The sequence below is a fragment of the Camelina sativa genome, chromosome 7 (genome assembly GCF_030686135.1).
Source record: "Camelina sativa cultivar CO46 ecotype springtype chromosome 7, ASM3068613v1".
Taxonomy (NCBI): domain Eukaryota; kingdom Viridiplantae; phylum Streptophyta; class Magnoliopsida; order Brassicales; family Brassicaceae; genus Camelina; species Camelina sativa.
The window spans coordinates 7,198,082-7,218,974 of NC_141886.1; the positions used below are offsets into that span (position 1 = coordinate 7,198,082).

The following is a 20,893-nucleotide window of genomic DNA, read 5'->3' on the forward strand; positions in this document are numbered from 1 at the left end:
TGTGTTTTTAGTAACAGTTTATGTATAATATTTATGTATTCAATCTATTCTATAACATTCAAATGATTTCGTAAGGTATAATTTTAAATTTTAATTTTTTTTCCTACTAAAATACTTCCCTCACTTTCTTGCTCGCCTACAAACGAAAGGATTTGCAAAAAAATCAAAAACCAAAGCTTCTTTTTAAAAAGCATTAAGATAGTATGAATATATATAACTACAACTCAGTGTTGTTACCAGTAAAGCACCAGCAGAAACAGCTGATGTAGTGAGACGATTACAGAATACTAGAAACAAAGAGTGTTTAAAGTACTCTTTTTTCAATTCATAAGGCACTCTCATGATCTTTTCCTGCAATTATAAAGCACAAATTCGAAAAACCCAGATCGTTTTTTTCCAATCATTTTGAACAGAGAGAGGCCGATTCGAGTGGGGAGAGAGAAGAGATAGAGAGAGAGAGAGAGACCTGAAGATGACGAGAGTGATCATAATCCCAGAGATAGCGAAAACAGCTTTCCATAGCTTCTTCTTCTCCTCCTTGACCTTGGCTTCGTTTACAGAATCAAGCTCTGCCATTTCTCCATTAACGGATCTGCTTCTCTCTCTCTCTCTTTCTCTCCTTCGCCAAAACAACAACAAAAGAACAATTAACCGAACAATTCAATCAAGTTCCGACCAAACCGAACCGAACCGAACAATTCAATAGAACCAAACAATACAATTACAGTAACTAGAAAGGCCAAACAAAAACACTCAGGATAGTACGAGTCAGATGAAACTAACAAGATCAGTAATAAACTCATCTCTATAGAAAGATTGACACAATAACATCTCAAGCTTTTGAAACAATCAATAAAAATACAGAGCAACGGAAACATATTTTCTCTTTACAATAATCATCTTCATGAAATAAGATTCCAAAGAAGTGTAGATTGTCACATAAAGCTCTGAACTTCATCTTCTTCTTCCGAATCGTCGTTAAGGTATTCTTCATCTATTATAATTGCTTCTTCTCCTCCTACTTCTTCTTCTACTTCTACTACTTCCTCTTCTACTTCTTCTTCTTCTACTTCTACTACTTCCTCTTCTACTTCTTCTTCTTCTTCTTCTTCTTCTTCTTCTTCTTCTTCTTCTTCTTCTTCTTCCTCTTCTTCTTGTTGAAACGCCGCTACAGCATTTAGATTTGCTTTATATGCTTCAAACTTAGCTTCTTCTTCATCATACAAGAACTCATGATTGATCAAACTATCAACAGACCACCTTTTAGCAGGGTCTCTCTCCAAACACTTTCTGAGAAAGTCCTTAGCCTCTTCAGACAAGTAATCAGGGATAGTTGGAACCAGACCACTTTTACCAATGACAGTAACCCAACTTTGCCAATCAAGCTCATCATACTCTCCCCAAACCCGTTCTCCAGTCAACATCTTAAGCACAGTACAACCAAAAGCCCACACATCCGCACCATAGTCCAAAACCTTGTCCCCTATAAGCTCCGGTGACATAAACCTTGCGGTTCCACTCGTGTGATTCCAGCTTTCACCATCATCAATCCGCTTTTTCTCCAACGCGTTTCCCAAACCAGAGATCATAGCCTTGTTATACCCATACATGGCAAATACTCTGTTCACAGGCGTGAGTAAGATGTTCTTTGGTTTGATGTCGCGGTGAATGATCCCTTCTCCGTGTATACGCTTGAGACCACGCAAGCTATCGCTTAGCGAATCTCTTCACATCATCAATTGGTAACCCTTCTCTGTGGCTTTTGATTTGCTTCTCAAGGGTTTGGCCAGGACAGTACTCGAGTATGGTGTTGAAGTACTTCTTCTTCTCCTTCTTCTCCTCTGTTATCTCGTGGCCGTAGCAAGAGACGATGTACGGGCTTTCGAGACGGGTTAAGAACTTCTCCTCGATCATGAGATATGCTGATTCTGAGATCTCGTTAGACTTGATGGCCATCTTGGAAGGAAGATTGTCTTCGCCTTCTTCGGTCGTTCTTAAGGCTAAGTAAACAGAGGCGTTTGAGTCGCTTCCGAGAAAACGAGCCACCACCCACGAATCGCTTTCTAGCTTTCTTAGGATTAAACGGTTCTTCTTGCTCGACGAATCTGCGTCATCCTCTATCACGTTCGTCTCTGATCTGGTTTGTGAATACTTACGCTTCTTGTGGGGACGGTTCGAGTCTTCTTCCCACTGACCTAATCGATCAGAAGATGTTGAATTTGACATCTTTCTACTAACCCTAGAACTCTAACCCCAGAACTCTGTTTTCTTTTTTTATCTCTCTTATTTTTTCCTTTTTCTGAAGTCTGATTTTATTAAAACGATGAGACAGATTAGAGGCCGTGAGGATATATATTTATAATGAATCTGTGTTTGATTACTACTTGGGACTCAAGTTTACTTTTTTCTTATTTTCCTTTTTTCCTCTGTTACTGAGAAAATCAAAACCCAAATCCGAACCTTGACTATACGTTCCGTTCACAATATAGATTTTTATTGGAAAATATACAACCTTACAATGAACACACACAGCTGTATGATTTTTCTAAAATAAATATAAAAAACTATTTAACAAAAAAGTCTTCTTTTTATATTGAAGTGACGAATTGGAAAATCATTGTTTTTCTTCTAACAGTTGAAATTTTATCTCGAAAGTAATACTATTCAAACAATTAATTTCACGTTTACTACAATTAAAGCGTCCAACACAGATGAAAAATATACAAGATAGCCATATAACTTGAAGATATCTTTTTAGATCTAGATTTTTTAGTAACGTTAATGCAGCATCCAAATTTCGATGTATGCAACCCATATAAACTGCTTTTAAATAAAATATATTTTTATTACTATATTCAAAATTCAAATCCAAAAACTCACTACATAATATCATCTAACTCTTGGAAAAAAACTCTAGGGTATTTTCATTAAAATTTTATATTTAAAATTAACTAAAAGTTGTAAAGTAGATTCATCATTCCAAAAATCTTTTGTTAAATCAAAAATTGGAGGAATTTATTTACTTTTAAAAGAGTGAATGCTAGAGAATAATTTCGAAAGCTATGAAAACTGTTGAGATTAAAATTTATATTATTTTATGTCATGACAAAAAAACAAAAACAGTTCAAACAAACAAATATATATAGATTTCAAAAGATACAAATATTCGAATAAACACAACTTAACAATGAACAGTTGTAACTTTCCAAAAAAAAAATTGTTACAATGAACAATCACGAGTTTTCGTAAAACATACAATTAAAATTTTCAACAGACTTTTTAAAAAAATTATTCAAAAGATACGATCGAAATTTTTTTGCATTTATTCGGATTGCTATTATATATAGACTAGGTTGGAACCCGCACTATGCAGCGGGTTACTTTTTATTATATATTTCATGATTTATTTTTAAAATTTTTGTGTATGAATGTAAAATTATTTTCAATTAATAAACTGTTTTTTACAACAAATGCAGATAATAGAACATTTAGTGGAGAAAACCAAAACAATTTAAAAGTTTGTGTCATTACACATATAAAACTATTATCGCAGGCCAGCTTCAAAAGTGGCAATGCAAAACTGCAACATTGTGCTGAACCTGTTTTTCTCGAATTCCTAATTTAATATGTTGGTTAGAATCTTTTGATAATTACAATGCTAATTCTCTTTTTGGTTATTATTAATTTATTATTTCTATCATCATATGATACTTGAGTTTTTTATTTCATAAATTTTGGTTTTTTGAATATATTTTAAATTTTATTACCTCAAAAATAAGTTTTTGTTTCTTTGAAGTTATATGGATTGATCAAGGCAAGGTGATGATTGATTTATTCTTCTTTAAAATGTTGCTTGGAAGAACTTGATCATAAGTTTGTAATTGACTGATAAGCCTCAAGGTAATATAACTTAACACGATATGTTTTTACAATTCAACATAATCTAAATAAATACCTTGAAAACTATGTTGGGTTGACTAAGCTCAATATCTAAATAATCAGAACCATCCAAGTGCTTGCAGAGGACTTCGATTGGCTTCAGTCGACCTTCACGTAATCTGATCTTTGACCTCACCTTGCTTTGATCGAAATGGAACTGTAGATCAAGGAGATATATCAAGCATCATACACCAAACAAATCTAAAAGAGGAACTAATTGCAAAAACAAAGACACGCAGTTATACCTCTTCCTTTTTATTCTCCGAGTCATGGAACTCAGCTCGAGTATGTTCTCTAGCTAATAATGCCTGCATACAATGTTAAGTCAGTAGATATACAATATGAATCAAATATGAGAGATGATAGGGTGAATATGAAATTCAGTCATATACATCTCTTTGTACCAAACGATTTTGTGAAATTGTCAGGGATCTGGTTATTATAACATGAGACAGAATTTACCATTTCTTCTGTATGTCGAGCTTTCTCCACTGCTCTCTCTTCTCTCCTCCTCTTAACCTTTTATACCTCTGTCTGCGCATTGAACCGAAGTGCTTAAGACATAAACCATCCAGAAAATAAAAAGTTCTCTAGCTTTCCTATATGATAAGTAATGCTTATTGTACATATCATTCTTTCCCTGTGTCTTCTCTTTTCAGCTTTGACTGAAAATTCTTCCAGCCATACCCATACTCCGCGGTAAACATCTTTGTTAGTCTTCCTCCGACACACAAATCTGATAGTAATAAAATTTCATGCATGAGAATATAAACTCTTATTATAGTCATCCTCTGGTGTAATAACCTTGTTCTCTATTCAACCTTACAGGTCCCATGACATCTCTAGTCTCTCCTTCCTTTCATGTTGTCTTCTTGTTCGACGCTCCTAAAATTCATTTTCAAAAAAAAAAAAAAACAACAACAACCACATGATTCACTAATTCAGTAAAAGATGCAAACAAAGTGAATGATTTATATTACCTAGAGGACAATCTTATGATCAAGTTCTTGAAGCTATATATGTTAATCCAAGCATCAACTTTTTACTATTCGTTCTGCCACGAATCTTAAACCAACAGACATAGAGAAGCTCTGCTACCTTTTCAAACCTTCATAACAGAGGGCAACAATTTTCCATAATCACTATCCCAACGAGCTATTGCACAGATAATAATAAAAAAAATACCTAGATTCAGGAATTGAAATCCATTCCCAATAGTGAGGAGTATCTCCCCATGCGATTGAGAAACCATTCATCGTAGATAACATGATACACCTCTTCCCACTCCCTTCCTCTCTAACCAGATGCTCTTTCATATACGAAAAAAAAAATCCCAAACAAGCAGAGAGAACCAGTATCAGAACTACATAGAAACACACAAGTTGCTCCCAGAAAATAGTAGAAACATTCTCAGATAAGCTTGTGATCACATTCTTATTGACATAATTATCTACGAAAATTGCAATTCAAAAGGCAAGATACAGTTCATTATCCACAAATCCCATAAACAGCGCAAAATCGATGAATTTACACACAATTACCTTTTCGCCATCGTCGATGAGAAGAGGATCGTTACAGAGACCAAAATAGAGTTTCTTCTTTGATGAGAAAACTCGCGACGGGGAAATCAGAGATTCGTACTCCCCTAGAATAAACTTCTCCCATATGATATATGTGAACCCGTGTGCCAGAATGAACTTCTCCCATACGATATCTGTGAACCCGCGTGAAGCTTTCTTAATCGATTTCTAATATATATATGTGAACGCAAAATAAATTTGAAAGAAAAAGAAAGAAATCGAGTACTACTGATATCGAATCGAGAGAAAGAAGAAGAAGTCGATGATAGAATGAAGAAGACAATTATGTTTCCACCTAGGTAAAAAAAAACTGATATGTATTAATTGTTTTAATTATAATTGGCTACTGATTTTATCTTATTTGTCAACACGAAAGTTAAAGCTGAAGTGTCACAGTGTAAAGAAACGCATCCAATTTTTATTGTATTGATTAGCGTGTGATGTTTTGTTTGTTTTTATTTTGGTTATGACTTTGTGGGTATTGAGCTATGGAATAGTGGGTTTCATTTTCAAAGACAGAAGATTGCTACGAAGACTGTATTTGGTCATACTATTGATATAATGCTTATAAGAAAAACAAAAGGAGTTAATTCTTTCTTTTCTTTTCTTTTTGTTTCAAGAGGAGCTAGTTCTATTAATACACTATTGATGCAGCGAATCTTTTTCTATGATTTAATTATGAGAAAACCATTTTTTGTTGTAGGTATTGTCTAGTTAGGACCTTTTGTCTATGCTTACTGATTTAGGTACTTATTTTGCTATGTAATGACATTTTTGTCCTCAAGTCCTTTTCTTTCTTTTGTTTAATTAAAAAAAAATGAACTGGGCAAATAAATCATCAGCAATTTCTGTGAGGCTAAGTGGTGGTGGTGGTGGTGATGAGATCCGATGAACTACATGGTGGTGGCGATGATGAGATTTGGTGGCGATGATAAGATCCGATGAGTAGGCGGTGATAATGAGATCCGATGACCGAGCGGCGACGACGGTTGGTTTGATAATGACAAACATGTAGAAGAAGATGACAGTGAGACTTTTAAAACGGCGGGGATGGCAATGGTGAGATCCACCGTGACGATGAACACTTGCTTGTCGTTAAACGCTTCAATCGGCTTGATTGGAACAATTAACAACAGTTCTTATCGCGGTTCTCCAAGATTTCTCAATGGCATACATGTAATTTTTATGTTTAGTTTAGATTTTAAGATAAGTTGGAAATTTGTTTCAAGTAGTGTTTACAATTGGTGTCATTGGGTTCACTCAACATAGTCTTCTTAGAGCATCGCTAGCGGGAGAACGATCATACAGTTGCTCAACAAAAAAAAATTAATATTTTAATATATTACTATTAACAAACTGAAATTTGTAAAAAAAGAATGAGCAATGTTTCTATCCAGAGTAACTTAAACATGGTTCTCTCTTCATTTCTCCTTTTTGTATTTTTTATTTGTTTTTAATAAAAGAATTTGGGGGAAACAGGACCAGTAAAGATAGTTTTAGAGTTTATATTTATTTTCTTCAAAATACAATTAACTAAAAAGAAAATAGCACTCACACCCACTTTTCCCAACTTTATTCACATTTACACCCATTTTTGCTACACCTATACTTTTTACTTGTAAAATTACAACATACTCTCTAACTCTTTTTACCTTTACTTTTTTTTTTCCTTCTCATTTTTCTCTCTCTCTTTTCCAATAAATTATTTTTACTTCTTTTTTTTCCTTCTCATTTCTCTCTCTATTTTTTCTTTCTCTTTTAATATTCTTTTTTTAACATTTGTTTTTCATTTTAATTACTATGTTTCAAGTTTAACTTATAAATAAACATTTTTTTATCTTTCAATATTTTTTATTTCCACAAAAAAAAAATAATACTCTAAATCAAATACAATTGAATTGGTGTTCATAGTCAAATTAACAAATTATAAGTCCAAACTAAATTAATTAAATAAATTAGAAATTAATAAATTTCTTTCACTTAATTAATTTTCAATATGAAATAAACTTGTTTGTCCACATACTTTAAGATTAAGTTAGATGCATAATGGATTATTAACAAAATATTATATTCATAAATACTATTTGGATAACAAACTTTGATGTGTTAATGGATTATTAACAAAATATTACATTCATAAATACCATTTGGATAAGTTTTAAGAAGAAAATTTTATCAATTATGCCATGAACAGTAGCAAATATTTTGGTCAATGCCATTTTCCCCCACTTTTTTCCCGGCTGCCATAACTCTATAATCAAAAGACTATTATATCCTTTTTCTTTAAAATCATAAAACTAATTTTTTTCTTTATTTTTTAAAAATTAATATAAACGATCTGCAAAACATAAATTCTCTCTTCTTGTTCTCACCCCAACTTTTTGTTTCTTCCATGTTAGACACTTTTAATTTTTCATCTTCTTCCATCTCATGCTCTCTCCATCTGTCGCCAGCACTGCGACACAAACTGTATCTCTCTTTGCCAAACTCCATCTGTTTCAGTCCGTCGACCGCATATAATGAAAATTCTTTATATGTAGATACAATGGACCAGATGCAACAACCAAGGTTTTTTTTCCACTACTATTATGTCATTTGTTCTGTTTATGAACCATATATGTTTGGTATGACCCTTTCTGTTCATTGCTAACAAAAATAGTTGTAGGGATTTTGGCTAGAAATGCCATTTTCCTCAAAAAAAACTTGGCAAAAATGCCACTTTTCTTATTCCTTCTGAGAAATGCCATTTTTCACATGAGTGGAAGATATAAGAAGACTAAATTAACCCTGGTTTATTAACTCGGAAATGTGCACGTGGAGAATTTAAATTAGCTGACATAGAATGTGACATTTTTACAGCTGTCCAAACGAGTATTAATTGTTCTCTTTACCATAGTTAGATCTGTAGAAAAAAAATTATTGTCTAATATTTATATTGTAGGTAATGAAGAAAATTTGAATGTGTTGCTCTATTTTTTAGAAGATGATTTAGTAGACAAATCTTTTATGTCCACATTGTTTGCTTCTTGTCCATATTGTATTGTGGACAAGTCTTTTTATTTTAAATTTGGTCCACTATTATGGTAGACAATATGTTTAAACTATAAATTTGTCAACATGTTGGTTGTAGACAAGATGGTTTATAACAATGATAAACATGTGAAGATGTTTGTCCACTACTTGTGCTAAGTCTATACTTTTGTCCATTCTGTATTCTGTTTATGATGCTTGTACACAATTTGGTTTATAAAAACATGTCCATCGAACAAAATAACACATGTCCATCGAACATAAGAAACAATAAAGAGATGAATACAACAAAAACAACATGCTATAATTTAAGAAAAACATGCTGTAACAAAGTTAGTAGACTAATTAGAAGATGGACAATATTTTAGATCTAGTCCATCAGTTAGTACCTAGTTAGGTCTTTAATGTTTTCATTCGGGAGTCATATCCTTGAATCCTCTTCAATACTTGTGTCTAATGATGGTTGGGAGATATGCAAAATGGACAATAAAATGAGAGTTAGTCAATTTTTGACAAAGGGATGATGAACAAGTTATGTGAATGGTACATTAATGTCCTCTAGATCTTGTCCATCAATTAATACCTAATTTGGTCTCCAAAGATAACAGATGAATCTCATCTCCAATCTCGACGGAAACATCTTTGACGACAACATGAGCACCTCCTACAACATGTTAAGGGTTTAGTCCACCCAGATCTGTTCCTTCGAATCTGGTCTACCAGATCTGGTCCATCGAAAAACAAATATCAGGTCAGATGTTAGATCTGATCCATTAAAATTGTATGGAAAAGGAAACAAACAAGAGAATCTTAAAATTGAGAAATATCATACTCAGTCTTGAAGGGAGCATCTCCAGAATGAACAAAAAGATTTGTTCATCAATGACGGAGGTTGGTTCTATTTTTTCTCCAGTAGATGAAGCCAATGGAATTAATTGGAGATGGAAGAAGGGATATGGAGGTTTCTAGGGAGGAAAGAAGAGAGAGAAAGAGAGAGAGATGGAAGAAGATGAATAATCGAAAGTGAGAGAAATGAGAATTTCAGAGAGATAACAAAAAATAATATTAATTATTTATTTTATTGTTCAGTATTTTTGGGGACAAATTCGTCAATTTAAGAAGAAGTTGTGGCACCCGGGAAAAGGTTTTAAGATAACTGGCATTCTTAATTTAGTATGTCACTGTTCATGGCATAAATGATAATTTTCTCATAGTTGTACTCATTGCAGATCTGCAATCCCGGTGGACCAGATCCAGCAGCCAAGGTTTTTGTCCACCACTATTTTGTCATTTGTTCTCTTAAGTGGACCAAATCTGTTTGGTCTGATCCTTTGTGTCCATTACTAACCAAAAAAATTGTCCACACTGTAGATCTTCAGTTCCCGTGGACCAGATCCAACAGCCAAGGTTTTTGTCCACCACTATTATGTTCTTAGTTCTTTTAAGTGGACCATATCTGTTTGGTCAGACCCTGTTTATCTATTGCTAACCAAACAAAAATTTACACTATAGGTCTGCAGTTCCGGTGGACCAGATTTAACATGCAAGGTTTTTGTCCACCACTATTATGTCCTTCATTCTCTTAGGTAGACCATATCTGTTCATGTTGTGCCTCTGATGGACGAGAGACTTAGAGGGCTTTGTTCCTGACCTACGGTGGACATGTTTGTTTATCGTCCCTCATTGCGTTTTTGTCTATCTACCTTCAGAATTTTATTATGTAAAACCTACTCTTTTTTCTCCTAAATGTAATCTCTTTTGGGCAATCATTATAATATGAGCAGTCCAACAAGTTTGTGAAAAAATACTTGTTTGTCTTACACTAATTGGATAAACTGCCTACCACATTTTGATAGACAACAATGTCAACAATTACCATTAGTTTCTAATTTTGAATAAAAACCATTGTCTAAGGTTCTCCTGTATTACAATAATTGGTAGACACAAAATAGTTGTCCACAATGCGTTTTACAATATCATTATCTACTACCTTATGGATGGACAAGAATTACATATTGTTATAGTGCCCTAAAAATTGTCTACACAGATACAACCTAATGAAAGAGAAATGTGTCATTAATATTTCTTTGTGAACCGCACAAAACAGTCGCTCACATGTCTCATCCCTCTTGTTTTCTTTAGTTCAAGGGTATTTCTGTCTTTTTAATATGTGGCATATACAAAAAAATGGCAGTTTAGAAAAGGAAAATACAAACTGGCATTTCTCGTAACTTTTCTTTTAAAAATGGCATTTCTTGTGAAATTCCCTTTTAAGAAACTTTGATCTGTTACACAGTACCCACAATTTCTATTGGTATCCACGTGATTACAAAAATATGGATTTGATGTTGTTGATGTATGTTAAACCCGCAAATTCGATTGGTATCCACATGACCACGAATATATGGATTTGATGTTATCGGTGTATCCTAAACCATAAATCTCTAGAACCCACAAATTAATTGGTATCCACATGACCACGAACATGGATTTGATGTTGTCGTTGTATCCTTAACCCTAAATCTCTAGAAAAAAATCTATTGGTGTCCACATGACCATGAATATATGGATTTGATGTTGTCATTTTATCCTAAACCCTAAATCTAAGCCTTAAACCCTAACTCCTAAATCATAAACCCAAAATATTAACAATGAATTCACATAACCCCTAAAACCTAAATCCTAAATTATACAACCCTAAACACTAAATTATAACTCCAAATATTCCGATAAAAATGGATAGCATATAACTTATTTATCTAAAATATGGCAGAATGCATATTAAAATGTAGAAATGCAGAATATATCCACAAAAGTGCATCCACAAAACCACATCCAACCAACCACATTACATATTCAAATTATGAATTTAATAGTTTAATCAAGTAAGTATCAACAGTTTAACATGTGCTTATCGTAAAACAAATGTTCAGCTAAAATTGGATAGTGTATAACTCATTCATCTAAAGTATAGCAAGATGCATCTTAAAATGTAGAAAAAATGTAATTATAATCTTTTGTGCAAAAAAAAAATACAAAATTTATTAATATTAACTAAACAAATGATAATAAAGATAAAAACAAGAGAGAAAAATAGAGAGAGAATGATAGAAGGAGGTCATACAAGAGGAAAATAGTCTTCATTTTATGACAAACTTGCCAAAATATGTTCAAAAGTACATCATGATCAAGAAGTAGGTGTGAATGTAAGAATATCTTATGAAAGTGGGTGTATATGCAATTGTCTCTTAACTAAATTCATTGAGTTCATCGAATCACATAAATGATGGTCAGAGATGTTATTTTGTCTTTGTGGGGAGAGAAAGCGAGAAGAAAATGCAGAGATAGAAGAGATAATTCATTGAGGTCCTGATTGGTAACGGCTGTTATTTTTGGCTGTAGAGACTTTGACTTTAAAATTTTAGTTGTAGAGAATTTGGCTGTAGATATTTTGACTGTAAAAACTTTTACTTTTAAAATCTGATTGTTTACCATTAACTTTTAAAGTTGTAGTTGTATAAATAATAAATATAAATTATGTCAGAATATAATTCATAACAATTTAATAACAAAAATAAAGTTTATTAATGATAAATTAAAATTTTAAAAATGTAGGTTAATAAAATATGTGATTTTGTTTGAAAATTCTGTTTTTCTTTTGTTTTTTGGTGATTGATTTTTAATTGTTTTGAATTTTTTTTATATTGAGTAGTTATATGACCAGTCAAAAATCTATTAAACACTAATCAATGCATTGCTTTGAATGTTAATCTCTTATTAATGATTTTCATAAACTCTTTTACATCATTATTAATGATGATGATGGAAAAAAAAAATTATTATTGAAATAGATCTTAAAAGAAAACGAAAAAATGAGAATATTTAATTTGTAAAAATAAAATATGTAAAATACATATATATATATATATATATATATATATATTTAGAGAGCTTTTAAATATGATGGGAAAATAAAAAGAATGCTTTTTAAATTTGTTGATTTTAAGGCCTCGATTGGTAACAGCTGTTACTTATGGTTTTAAAGACTTTAACTTTAAAATTCTAGTTGTAGAGAATTTGGTTGTAGATGTTTTGACTGTAGAAACTTTAACTTTTAAAATTTGATTGGTAACAAATACTTTTAAAACTGAAACTGTTACTTTTATTATTAAAATATATTAAAATGATGATAATGAAAATAAAAATTATTATTATTAAAATGGATCTTAAAAGAAAGAGAAACAAATAAGAATAATTAATGTGTAAAAATAATTTATGTAAAATTTATATATAAACTTTTGGAGAGCTTTTAAGTATAATGGGAAAAGAAAATAAAATTTTATATTTGTTTAATTTTAAAGCCTGGTATTGACGCTTTAAAAAATCTGGAAAAACAAAGAAAGAAAAAAAAAAGTGACTTACACAACTTTAAAAAAAAAAAGTAAAAAAAGTCTGATTGGTAAATAAATGACTGTCAAGGCTTTAATTTTTTTAATGTCTTAAAAGTCTTGTACCAAGCAGGACCTAAAGCGTCATTTTGAGGTTTCAAAAAAGGAAGGGAAATAAAGAAGAAAAAAATTAAAGTGGCTGTTAAGACTTAAAAAAATAATAAAATCATAAAAGTTTGATTGACAAATAAAATGCTTTTAAAACTTTAAAATGGTTTTAAAGTCTTAAGTTTTCACCAATCGGGGTCTGAGTCTATATTTTCACAAAGACAAAATTCATCATAGAAAAAATGCCGAAATCCATAAGCATGGATAGAAAGTCTTTACAGTTAAACCTCTGTAAATTAATAAAGTCAAGACCATGAAATTTAATTTTCATAATTTTAAATTTTGTATTACAAAATAAGATACTTTTGTTATTATTCATATTTGTAAAGAATTTTCTTAATTATAATCTTGTTTATTGTAATTGCTAAGTTTAAAGTGTAGGTAAAAATGATAGATGTTAGAAGTTTAGAGTTTATAAGAAATTGCTACTAGTATCATTCATGGTAATGATGAAGTCGAATAAGATATTGCGGTAATTTTAGAACCAATTACATATAAAGAAGCAATTATCACATTTAGAACTCTTTACAATTTTTGGATGCGATTTGAGAAGACGACAATGAAAAATATTAGAGATGAGCTCCAATAAGAATGCAAGTTCAAGAATATGCAAACAACAATATAGTCATATTTTACTATATTTTCTTAGATATGTATATATATATATATTAATATTATATGATTATTAATTTATGATATTGATGAGTCCATATTTTTACATAGGATTTTCAAAAAAATTATTATCTTATTAATTTATCGAAATATGTCATTTTCTACACCGGCCAAACTTGGGACCGAAAAATTTTATTAAATTATAGCGAATATTAATTTAAAGAGTATTAATTTATAGAGGTTCTATTGTATTTGAAATATTTGATGGAAAAAGTTCTCAATTTGACCAATAACCCCTTTTTCTATTGATCTTTATTTTTGAATGAATTGATCTCCAACATCACAAGACGTGCTAATTAGCCAAATATGCAAATAAAATTTGCATTATACTTTTAAAAGAAAGTATTTGTGAGAAAGGATTTAAAAGAAAGAATAGAAAAAATCATTTCAATATTTTTAATCAGTATAATTTTGTCTCATATCTTCAATAATCTTTTGTTCTTTTTAGGAAATGGTATCTTCGATAATTTCGCAACTTTTTTAACAAACAAACAAAAGAACTATAATCCCTGCACGCTATAAAACGTTGGTAACGAAAAATAAACCCAGCTATCGAGGAAACCCTGACTTTGTGTCTGCCCTCAGGGTCCGTCTAGTCAAAAGCTACAATGCAAGACTGTACCGCCAGTTTTTGTCTATGTCGGTATGTCCTAGTATTTATATTCCAATACACAAACTCATGTATAGTAAAATCACTTACAAAAAAAAGTCCTCATTTTGATTTTGGTCCTCCAGTTGTAGAAGATCAACAAATTGCAGCCCAGAGAAGCTGTACCAGTTTACAATTGGGTTCTGGGCCTCTCTTGGTCCTTGGTCCTCCAAAAAACTAGAAAAGAGAGAATATACAATTTTTTACTCGTAATACCACACAATATTATGTCTAAGAATTTTTTTACTCAGAGAATATTTTTCACTATATTATTTCAAACTAAAAATGTATAAAAGTGAAAACATATATCATCTAATTAATATTTCTCTGGACCAATCTCATAATTATAAATCACTTGTTCACATAGTACATCTCCTTTATATATCTTTTGGTATGAGATCTTTGTATACATTATCATGAGTTGGACAAAAAATGTTTGGATTCTTAATTATTTAAATGAGAAATACGATTATTTTCTTTCGTAATTTGAGAATTCTTTTTGATAAAAAATCTTGCAGGCCCATTCGATCGGTAGCAATGTCATGAGATTGCTAAGTATACCTGTATAAAATATCACGTTCTCTAAACATCACATTCTCTCGATTATAGCATAAGCTTTCGCCTACTCACATGTCCTATATATCTTTATCGGACTAGTTACGGTCACATTAGTCATTAGTTACCTAGAACATTAAATATATTTAGTTCCCCCTATCAAACTCGGGTTCCATGCATTAAAAGAGGATTTTAATGAAAGCATATCTATTTTGATATCTTTCTTATACGAAAAGGTTTTTAAATGTGTGAACAAGTTGAAAATGCTTGGCTCAGGTCATAGCAAAGTATCCTGCATATTAAATGTCTTGTTACCATTAAACCAACAAAACAATTGAATGTATATTTGTTTGCTTATGATCGTATAGGTATTCCTACGTTAAATGTCATATAACCAAAACCAAAATGCACTATGTGAGAAAGGTGTTATTCGCAATCAGAAAGTTCTAAAGTTTCCTAAACTGTTAACTAAGTTGGCTTTAATTTTTTCAATATCAGAACCTGATCACTACTAATAAACAATACAATGATGATAGATAATTGATGAATCTATCTATGTTTAGAGTCAGATATGATTTGGTATAATCACATGGTGAAACACAGGATCATAGGGTGGGGACTACCGCATTGGATTCGTAAACCTCTATGAAGAAAATTTTCACGATTTTGGCACGTAGCCATACACCAATGGTCCATGTAGTTTTAGTTACTTTTATAATTTGGTAAGACTTGGGATGATTTAAAGGATTGTGGAGATGATCACATGGGAGGTTGGAAGTCTTGAAGAGTGTGGCAACTGCTTTCATAAGCTTCTTATTAAAGCATTTGGGTTTTGTTTTTACAAATGATTTCGATTTTTTTTTTTTGTTTATCAAAATACATTTTCTATGCTCTTTTTCTTGCAAAAGTCGATTCTTATCATACTTTTATGTAGTGCCTAGATAAATTTAGGCAGTCTCAAATTTCAAAAATAAATTTAAAGTTGTCTAGATCTACCTAATTAAACTCATTTAAATCCGATTAATAACAAAACCACTTAACCCTAACACTTCGAAATAGACTTGCTACGATATGTGGAAGCATAACATAAGTCTAGACAGCCATTTAAACTTCTTTATGAGGAAATGCTTTTATGATAGAACCATGTGATCTTCCAAACTACAGTGTTCTTACTGTTACTAAAAATTAGAATAGGCTCCACAACATGTTCAGCAACCATTTTTAGATGTCAAAAAAAGCATTTTGCTTTTTAGTCTTAACGAAAGAAAATAAAAGAGACCACTATCCTGACCATAAACGAGACAGATATATATATATATATATATATATTGGCATTGTTTGGCGCGTGCGGCTCGAGAATTCAATATGTTTCTCTCTCAATTTGTCTTTGTATTTCAAGAAACATTAAAGTATTGGCATCAGTTTTGTTAGGTGGTGAGCTTATATTATGTAGTGGTAATCTTAGTTTTCAGTTTATACAGACTCTCACCGGTTAACATGCTCCGATGATTACGGTAATCAAAAGGGTCCTACTACGTCGGACAAGTACACTTGATAGGATTCCATGTGGTGGTCCCTTAGCTCTTTAGGTTAGTCATCACTCATCATCCAATCCCAGCCTTCAATCATATAAAATATTTTACATTACTCACCCGAGGCTAAATTCGTCAAAGATGGACACGATGATCAAATGTGACAATGTTTGCATATTTTTAGGTGATCTCCTTTTGTTAGTCATCTATATTCAATTCTAGATGGTATGTATAGTCATACTACTTCTACCAAACCACACATGTCTTATTGTACGTTTGTGCGACAACTTAAAATAAATCTGGTTTTACCATCTTGTATTGTATTACTATAAGCTGATTGGTGAAAGACCATAAGTTAAGAGACTAATTGTTTATCTATATATAACCCAAATCGTTACGATGCAATAAAATCTAGTTCGAAGAATAGTAAGTACATCATTGTTTTTGGGTATTTTGTTGAACTAAAGATTCTCCATCAAAAGCATCAGCATTTGGTTTGTTGTTATTTTTTCTAGTTAAAGATTTGATTTGTCGTTAATGGTTTAGACATTTAGGTTTAGGCATAAATATTTAGTCTTAAGCGAATCAAAATTTTCATCGATCCGAAACAAAACCACGTAAACAACTTGAACCATGGGGAAATTTTCACATCGAATAAATCAAACAATTAAAAAAATTGAAAATCTAACCTGAAGAACAATATATTACATCGAATTAATCAAGCCAAACAATTTTTAAAATATATCCTGAATTAATCTTATATATAATTTGAATACTTTATACATCTCACGCAGAAATAGAAGGTTTATTTTTTAAAAAATGTATTTCATCCTAATTTACAGTAACAATTATGGGTGGGAAAGCTTGAAATGTCATAATTTATACCTCAAACAAATAAACTTATAATTTACAACAAGTAAGAAAAATATATTATTTCTAAAAAAAAAAAACATTTTGCATTGATATTTTATGTGGATTTAATTTTATGGGGTAATTAATTAGAAAATTTTGTTGCATGAAGTTTGATAATTGAGATTTCTTTCGCTTCCAAGTAATTACATACGTATCCTTTTATTTTTCTTATGTCCGTTACGTACGGGCAAATCATGTGTCTTGTAACAAAGGGGAAAATTATGCTTAAGAAAAGAATTAGGTTTGATACTAAAACAATAATTTTTTCTTTGGTTTTAATTTAAGATACTATTATAACAACTTCATTATGCTAAATTGCTAATGTATCATTTTTAATTGAAAAAGTATCTGGGTCGTCCATGACTAAAATATTTATCAGTACATCAAGTAGAAAACTCGTATTTCATATACAACCCCTGAATATTATAAAAAATATATCATCATATTTACGTATTATTATCATCACTATAAACATTATGGATTATACAACAAAAAAAAATCAGTTAGTGTTTCGAAAATAGAAATGCATTTTGGCGAAAAGATAATACAAAGTGAAACTAACTGTTTTGAGTTAAAACCAAAGCCAATCTAAAAACATTTAAAAGCCCTAACTATTATAACGTCGGACCAATCTAAAAACATTTAAAAGCCCTAACTGTTTTGTTAGAAACTAAAATTTACATAGCCATTACAATAAAGTACCAAATTCGTAATACTAGACATCAATAGTGTGTTATCAATAATTCAATATAGGTCCATCCATATCAAGTTTTTAAAGGGGTCGAAAATTATTGATAGCAACTAAAGAGTGGTCATCATCCCCCAACGCGCTTCAATGGAGCGTAGTGAGATCTTTACTAGATCTGACTGGAGCAACATCATCTTTATCCGTACATTATCAACTATGATTGGGTGGTATGATGAGCCACGCAGTACCAACCACGAGTGGTCTTAGCCGTAGACAGCTGCTGGTTAAGACACACACACATAGATAGAAGGGAAAGAGCAAAGACCCAACAATTAATAATGGATTTTGTACGCATGACTTTTGTACATAAGACATACTCACTATTTTTCGTTTACATACAATACAACGATAGTATGATACAAATCATGTAATTTTTTTTATTTTTGTTTGATATAATAAAACTTTTGTGAAAAAATGAATATTAATATATGCTTTTTTTTTTTAATGTAAATTTATATATATACACCTCTCCTCTACACACCCTTCCCTACACATATGAAAACACTCCAATAGTCTCTTCTTCTTCCTCCTCTGCCTCTCTCTCTCTCTCTCTCTCTCTCTCTCTCTCTGTCGTAATGACAATGTTGAGTTTGGTTTTATTTGTTCTTACCATTCTTCTTGCGACGATTGAAGCAAGAATCCCTGGAGTTTACAATGGAGGTGGTTGGGAAACTGCTCATGCCACTTTCTATGGTGGCTCTGATGCTTCTGGAACCATGGGTATCTCTCTCTCTCTCTCTCTCTCTCTCTCTCTCTCTCTCTCTCTCTCTCTCTCTCTCTCTCTCTCTCTCTCTCTCTTCTCCTTTATCAAATCCATACATTTTCATCTAATTAAACCTAAAGTTCCAATCTTTTTTGTAACCACATTGTGAAAAATGTTGAAATCTAGAGATTTTGTAGCTTCTGTACCACTTTAATACAAAACCAACTTTAAAGTTTCCATCTTTGCTAACCCAAACTACTACATTGTCAAAATTAAAAGTTTAAACTTTTTGCTCTGTTTTTGTTTTATTCAGGAGGAGCTTGTGGTTATGGTAACTTATACAGCCAAGGCTACGGTGTGAACACAGCGGCTCTAAGTACGGCTCTGTTCAACAATGGTTTTAGCTGCGGCGCTTGTTTTGAGCTCAAATGCGCGAGTGATCCAAGGTGGTGCCATTCTGGTAGCCCTTCGATCTTCGTCACTGCGACTAATTTCTGTCCTCCAAACTTCGCTCAGCCTAGTGACAATGGTGGCTGGTGTAACCCTCCTAGACCTCACTTCGATCTCGCTATGCCTATGTTCCTCAAGATCGCTGAGTATCGTGCCGGAATCGTCCCCGTCTCTTTCCGCCGGTAAGAAGTACCAACTTTTATTGTTCAATGCAATCGTATACTATGTTGGTTACTTAAATTGGGGTTAACTATGGTAGATTTTAAACTTTGGGGTTTGAAACTTAATGTCTTAGAAGTATTGGGGTTACTTTCGGCAGAATTGAAAGTTACAGGGTACTAGTTAAGAAGTCTTTCTTATAGGTTCTGAACGATTGGGGCTAATTTTAACAGAATTATAAGTTTGGGGTATTAAACTCAACATTTTAGAAATAATAACTAGGGTGTAGTTGTGAAGTCAATTTCTGAATAATTAGGGTTAAAGCTGTAGATTTAAAAGTGTAGGGTGTCCAACATAATAATGTAAAAGTATAGAAAAAAAATCTTGTCTTTGATTCTTGGCGCGAGTCGGTGCAGCATTAATGTCGGGCCTCTCGTACCAAAAATCACCAAATCTAAAAAAATCTTATTTTTCTGGCAAAAAGACGAAACTGTCCTTCCAACAATCGCTTTTTTACCTTATCAGGTACCACTCGTAAAAAGTCAATAGTAAAACAATAATGAAACTGTGTCTTTTAGTCAACACAACGCGTTTTCTTTTTCTTTTCCTTAAACCTTTTTACGAAATGACGTAACTAACCTTGTGTTGTATGTTTTACTTACACAACAGAGTGCCGTGCCGGAAGAGAGGTGGTATAAGGTTCACGATCAACGGTTTCCGTTACTTCAACTTGGTTCTAGTCACGAACGTAGCCGGAGCCGGGAACATTGTGCGGCTAGGTGTGAAAGGAACGCATACTTCGTGGATGAGCATGAGCCGTAACTGGGGACAAAACTGGCAGTCTAACTCGGTTTTGGTTGGTCAGTCGCTTTCGTTTAGAGTCACGAGCAGTGACCGTAGAAGCTCGACGTCTTGGAACATTGCTCCGGCGAATTGGCGGTTCGGTCAGACTTTCATGGGAAAGAACTTCAGAGTCTGAACAAGGGCAAAATCGGGAAATCGTCTTATCTCTATTTATTATTACTATTAAAATTTCTAGCCGAAGGCATTTAGTATAATTTGAGAAATTTTAATATATAAAATATATTATAATTTTTTTTTAAGAGACCACTAAAATTCCAATTTTTCTTACATCGAATGGGTTTTTTAATTTTTGTGATGTGTTCGTTGGAGAGTGTGAAAGTGGTGTTTTCTTTAGCGTGTGGGTTGTTAAATGTTTAATTAGTAATCTTTTGGGGTGAAATTTGAAATTTGTTGGAAGTAGAAGGAGCTGTGAAGCAGATGTGAAGAGTTGTTGGTTTCAGCCTTTTAATAGTAAAAGAGAAGCAGTAGTAGCTATGTTTGTACATGCTTCTTGTAGACCTCTAATATTGTAATTTATATATAAATGTGGGTATGTTATGGTTCA

At 32.1% G+C, this 20,893-nt stretch overlaps 1 protein-coding gene, 2 long non-coding RNA genes and 1 pseudogene across 5 annotated transcripts; 1 reads left to right on the forward strand and 3 right to left on the reverse strand.

Moving 5' to 3' along the window:
- Positions 1-759: 759 nt before the first annotated feature.
- Positions 760-2,424, reverse strand: LOC104700619 (mitogen-activated protein kinase kinase kinase 20-like; annotated as a pseudogene). The gene has a single exon (XR_015562719.1). The product of XR_015562719.1 is annotated as a mitogen-activated protein kinase kinase kinase 20-like (transcript).
- A 1,243-nt stretch (positions 2,425-3,667) lies between these two features.
- Positions 3,668-5,631, reverse strand: LOC147940989 (uncharacterized). Of its 2 annotated transcripts, XR_015560790.1 has the most exons (7): positions 5,481-5,631; positions 5,125-5,248; positions 4,920-5,047; positions 4,761-4,824; positions 4,402-4,675; positions 4,185-4,247; positions 3,668-4,096 (listed from the first exon to the last, which is right to left on the reverse strand). It is a non-coding gene; the product is annotated as an uncharacterized LOC147940989 (long non-coding RNA). The 2 variants fall into 2 exon arrangements; XR_015560789.1 differs by having other exon boundaries at positions 4,402-4,824.
- Positions 5,632-8,776: 3,145 nt separating this feature from the next.
- On the reverse strand, positions 8,777-9,592 carry LOC147940990 (uncharacterized). The gene is made up of 3 exons (XR_015560885.1): positions 9,382-9,592; positions 9,133-9,274; positions 8,777-9,002 (listed from the first exon to the last, which is right to left on the reverse strand). It is a non-coding gene; the product is annotated as an uncharacterized LOC147940990 (long non-coding RNA).
- Positions 9,593-18,638: 9,046 nt separating this feature from the next.
- LOC109124503 (expansin-A6-like) lies at positions 18,639-20,893 on the forward strand. Its single transcript, XM_010416157.3, has 3 exons — positions 18,639-18,893; positions 19,190-19,508; positions 20,155-20,893. Exons 1-3 carry the CDS (start codon positions 18,749-18,751, stop codon positions 20,462-20,464), a joined length of 774 nt encoding a protein of 257 aa, XP_010414459.2. The 5' UTR covers positions 18,639-18,748; the 3' UTR covers positions 20,465-20,893.

Bases quoted from the DNA above. Each gene is read 5' to 3' on its own strand.
- LOC109124503 (XM_010416157.3), top strand. From the start codon at position 18,749: ATGACAATGTTGAGTTTGGTTTTATTTGTTCTTACCATTCTTCTTGCG. The intron at 18,894-19,189 runs GTATCTCTCTCT...TGTTTTATTCAG, and splicing joins TGATGCTTCTGGAACCATGG to GAGGAGCTTGTGGTTATGGT. The intron at 19,509-20,154 runs GTAAGAAGTACC...CTTACACAACAG, and splicing joins GTCCCCGTCTCTTTCCGCCG to AGTGCCGTGCCGGAAGAGAG.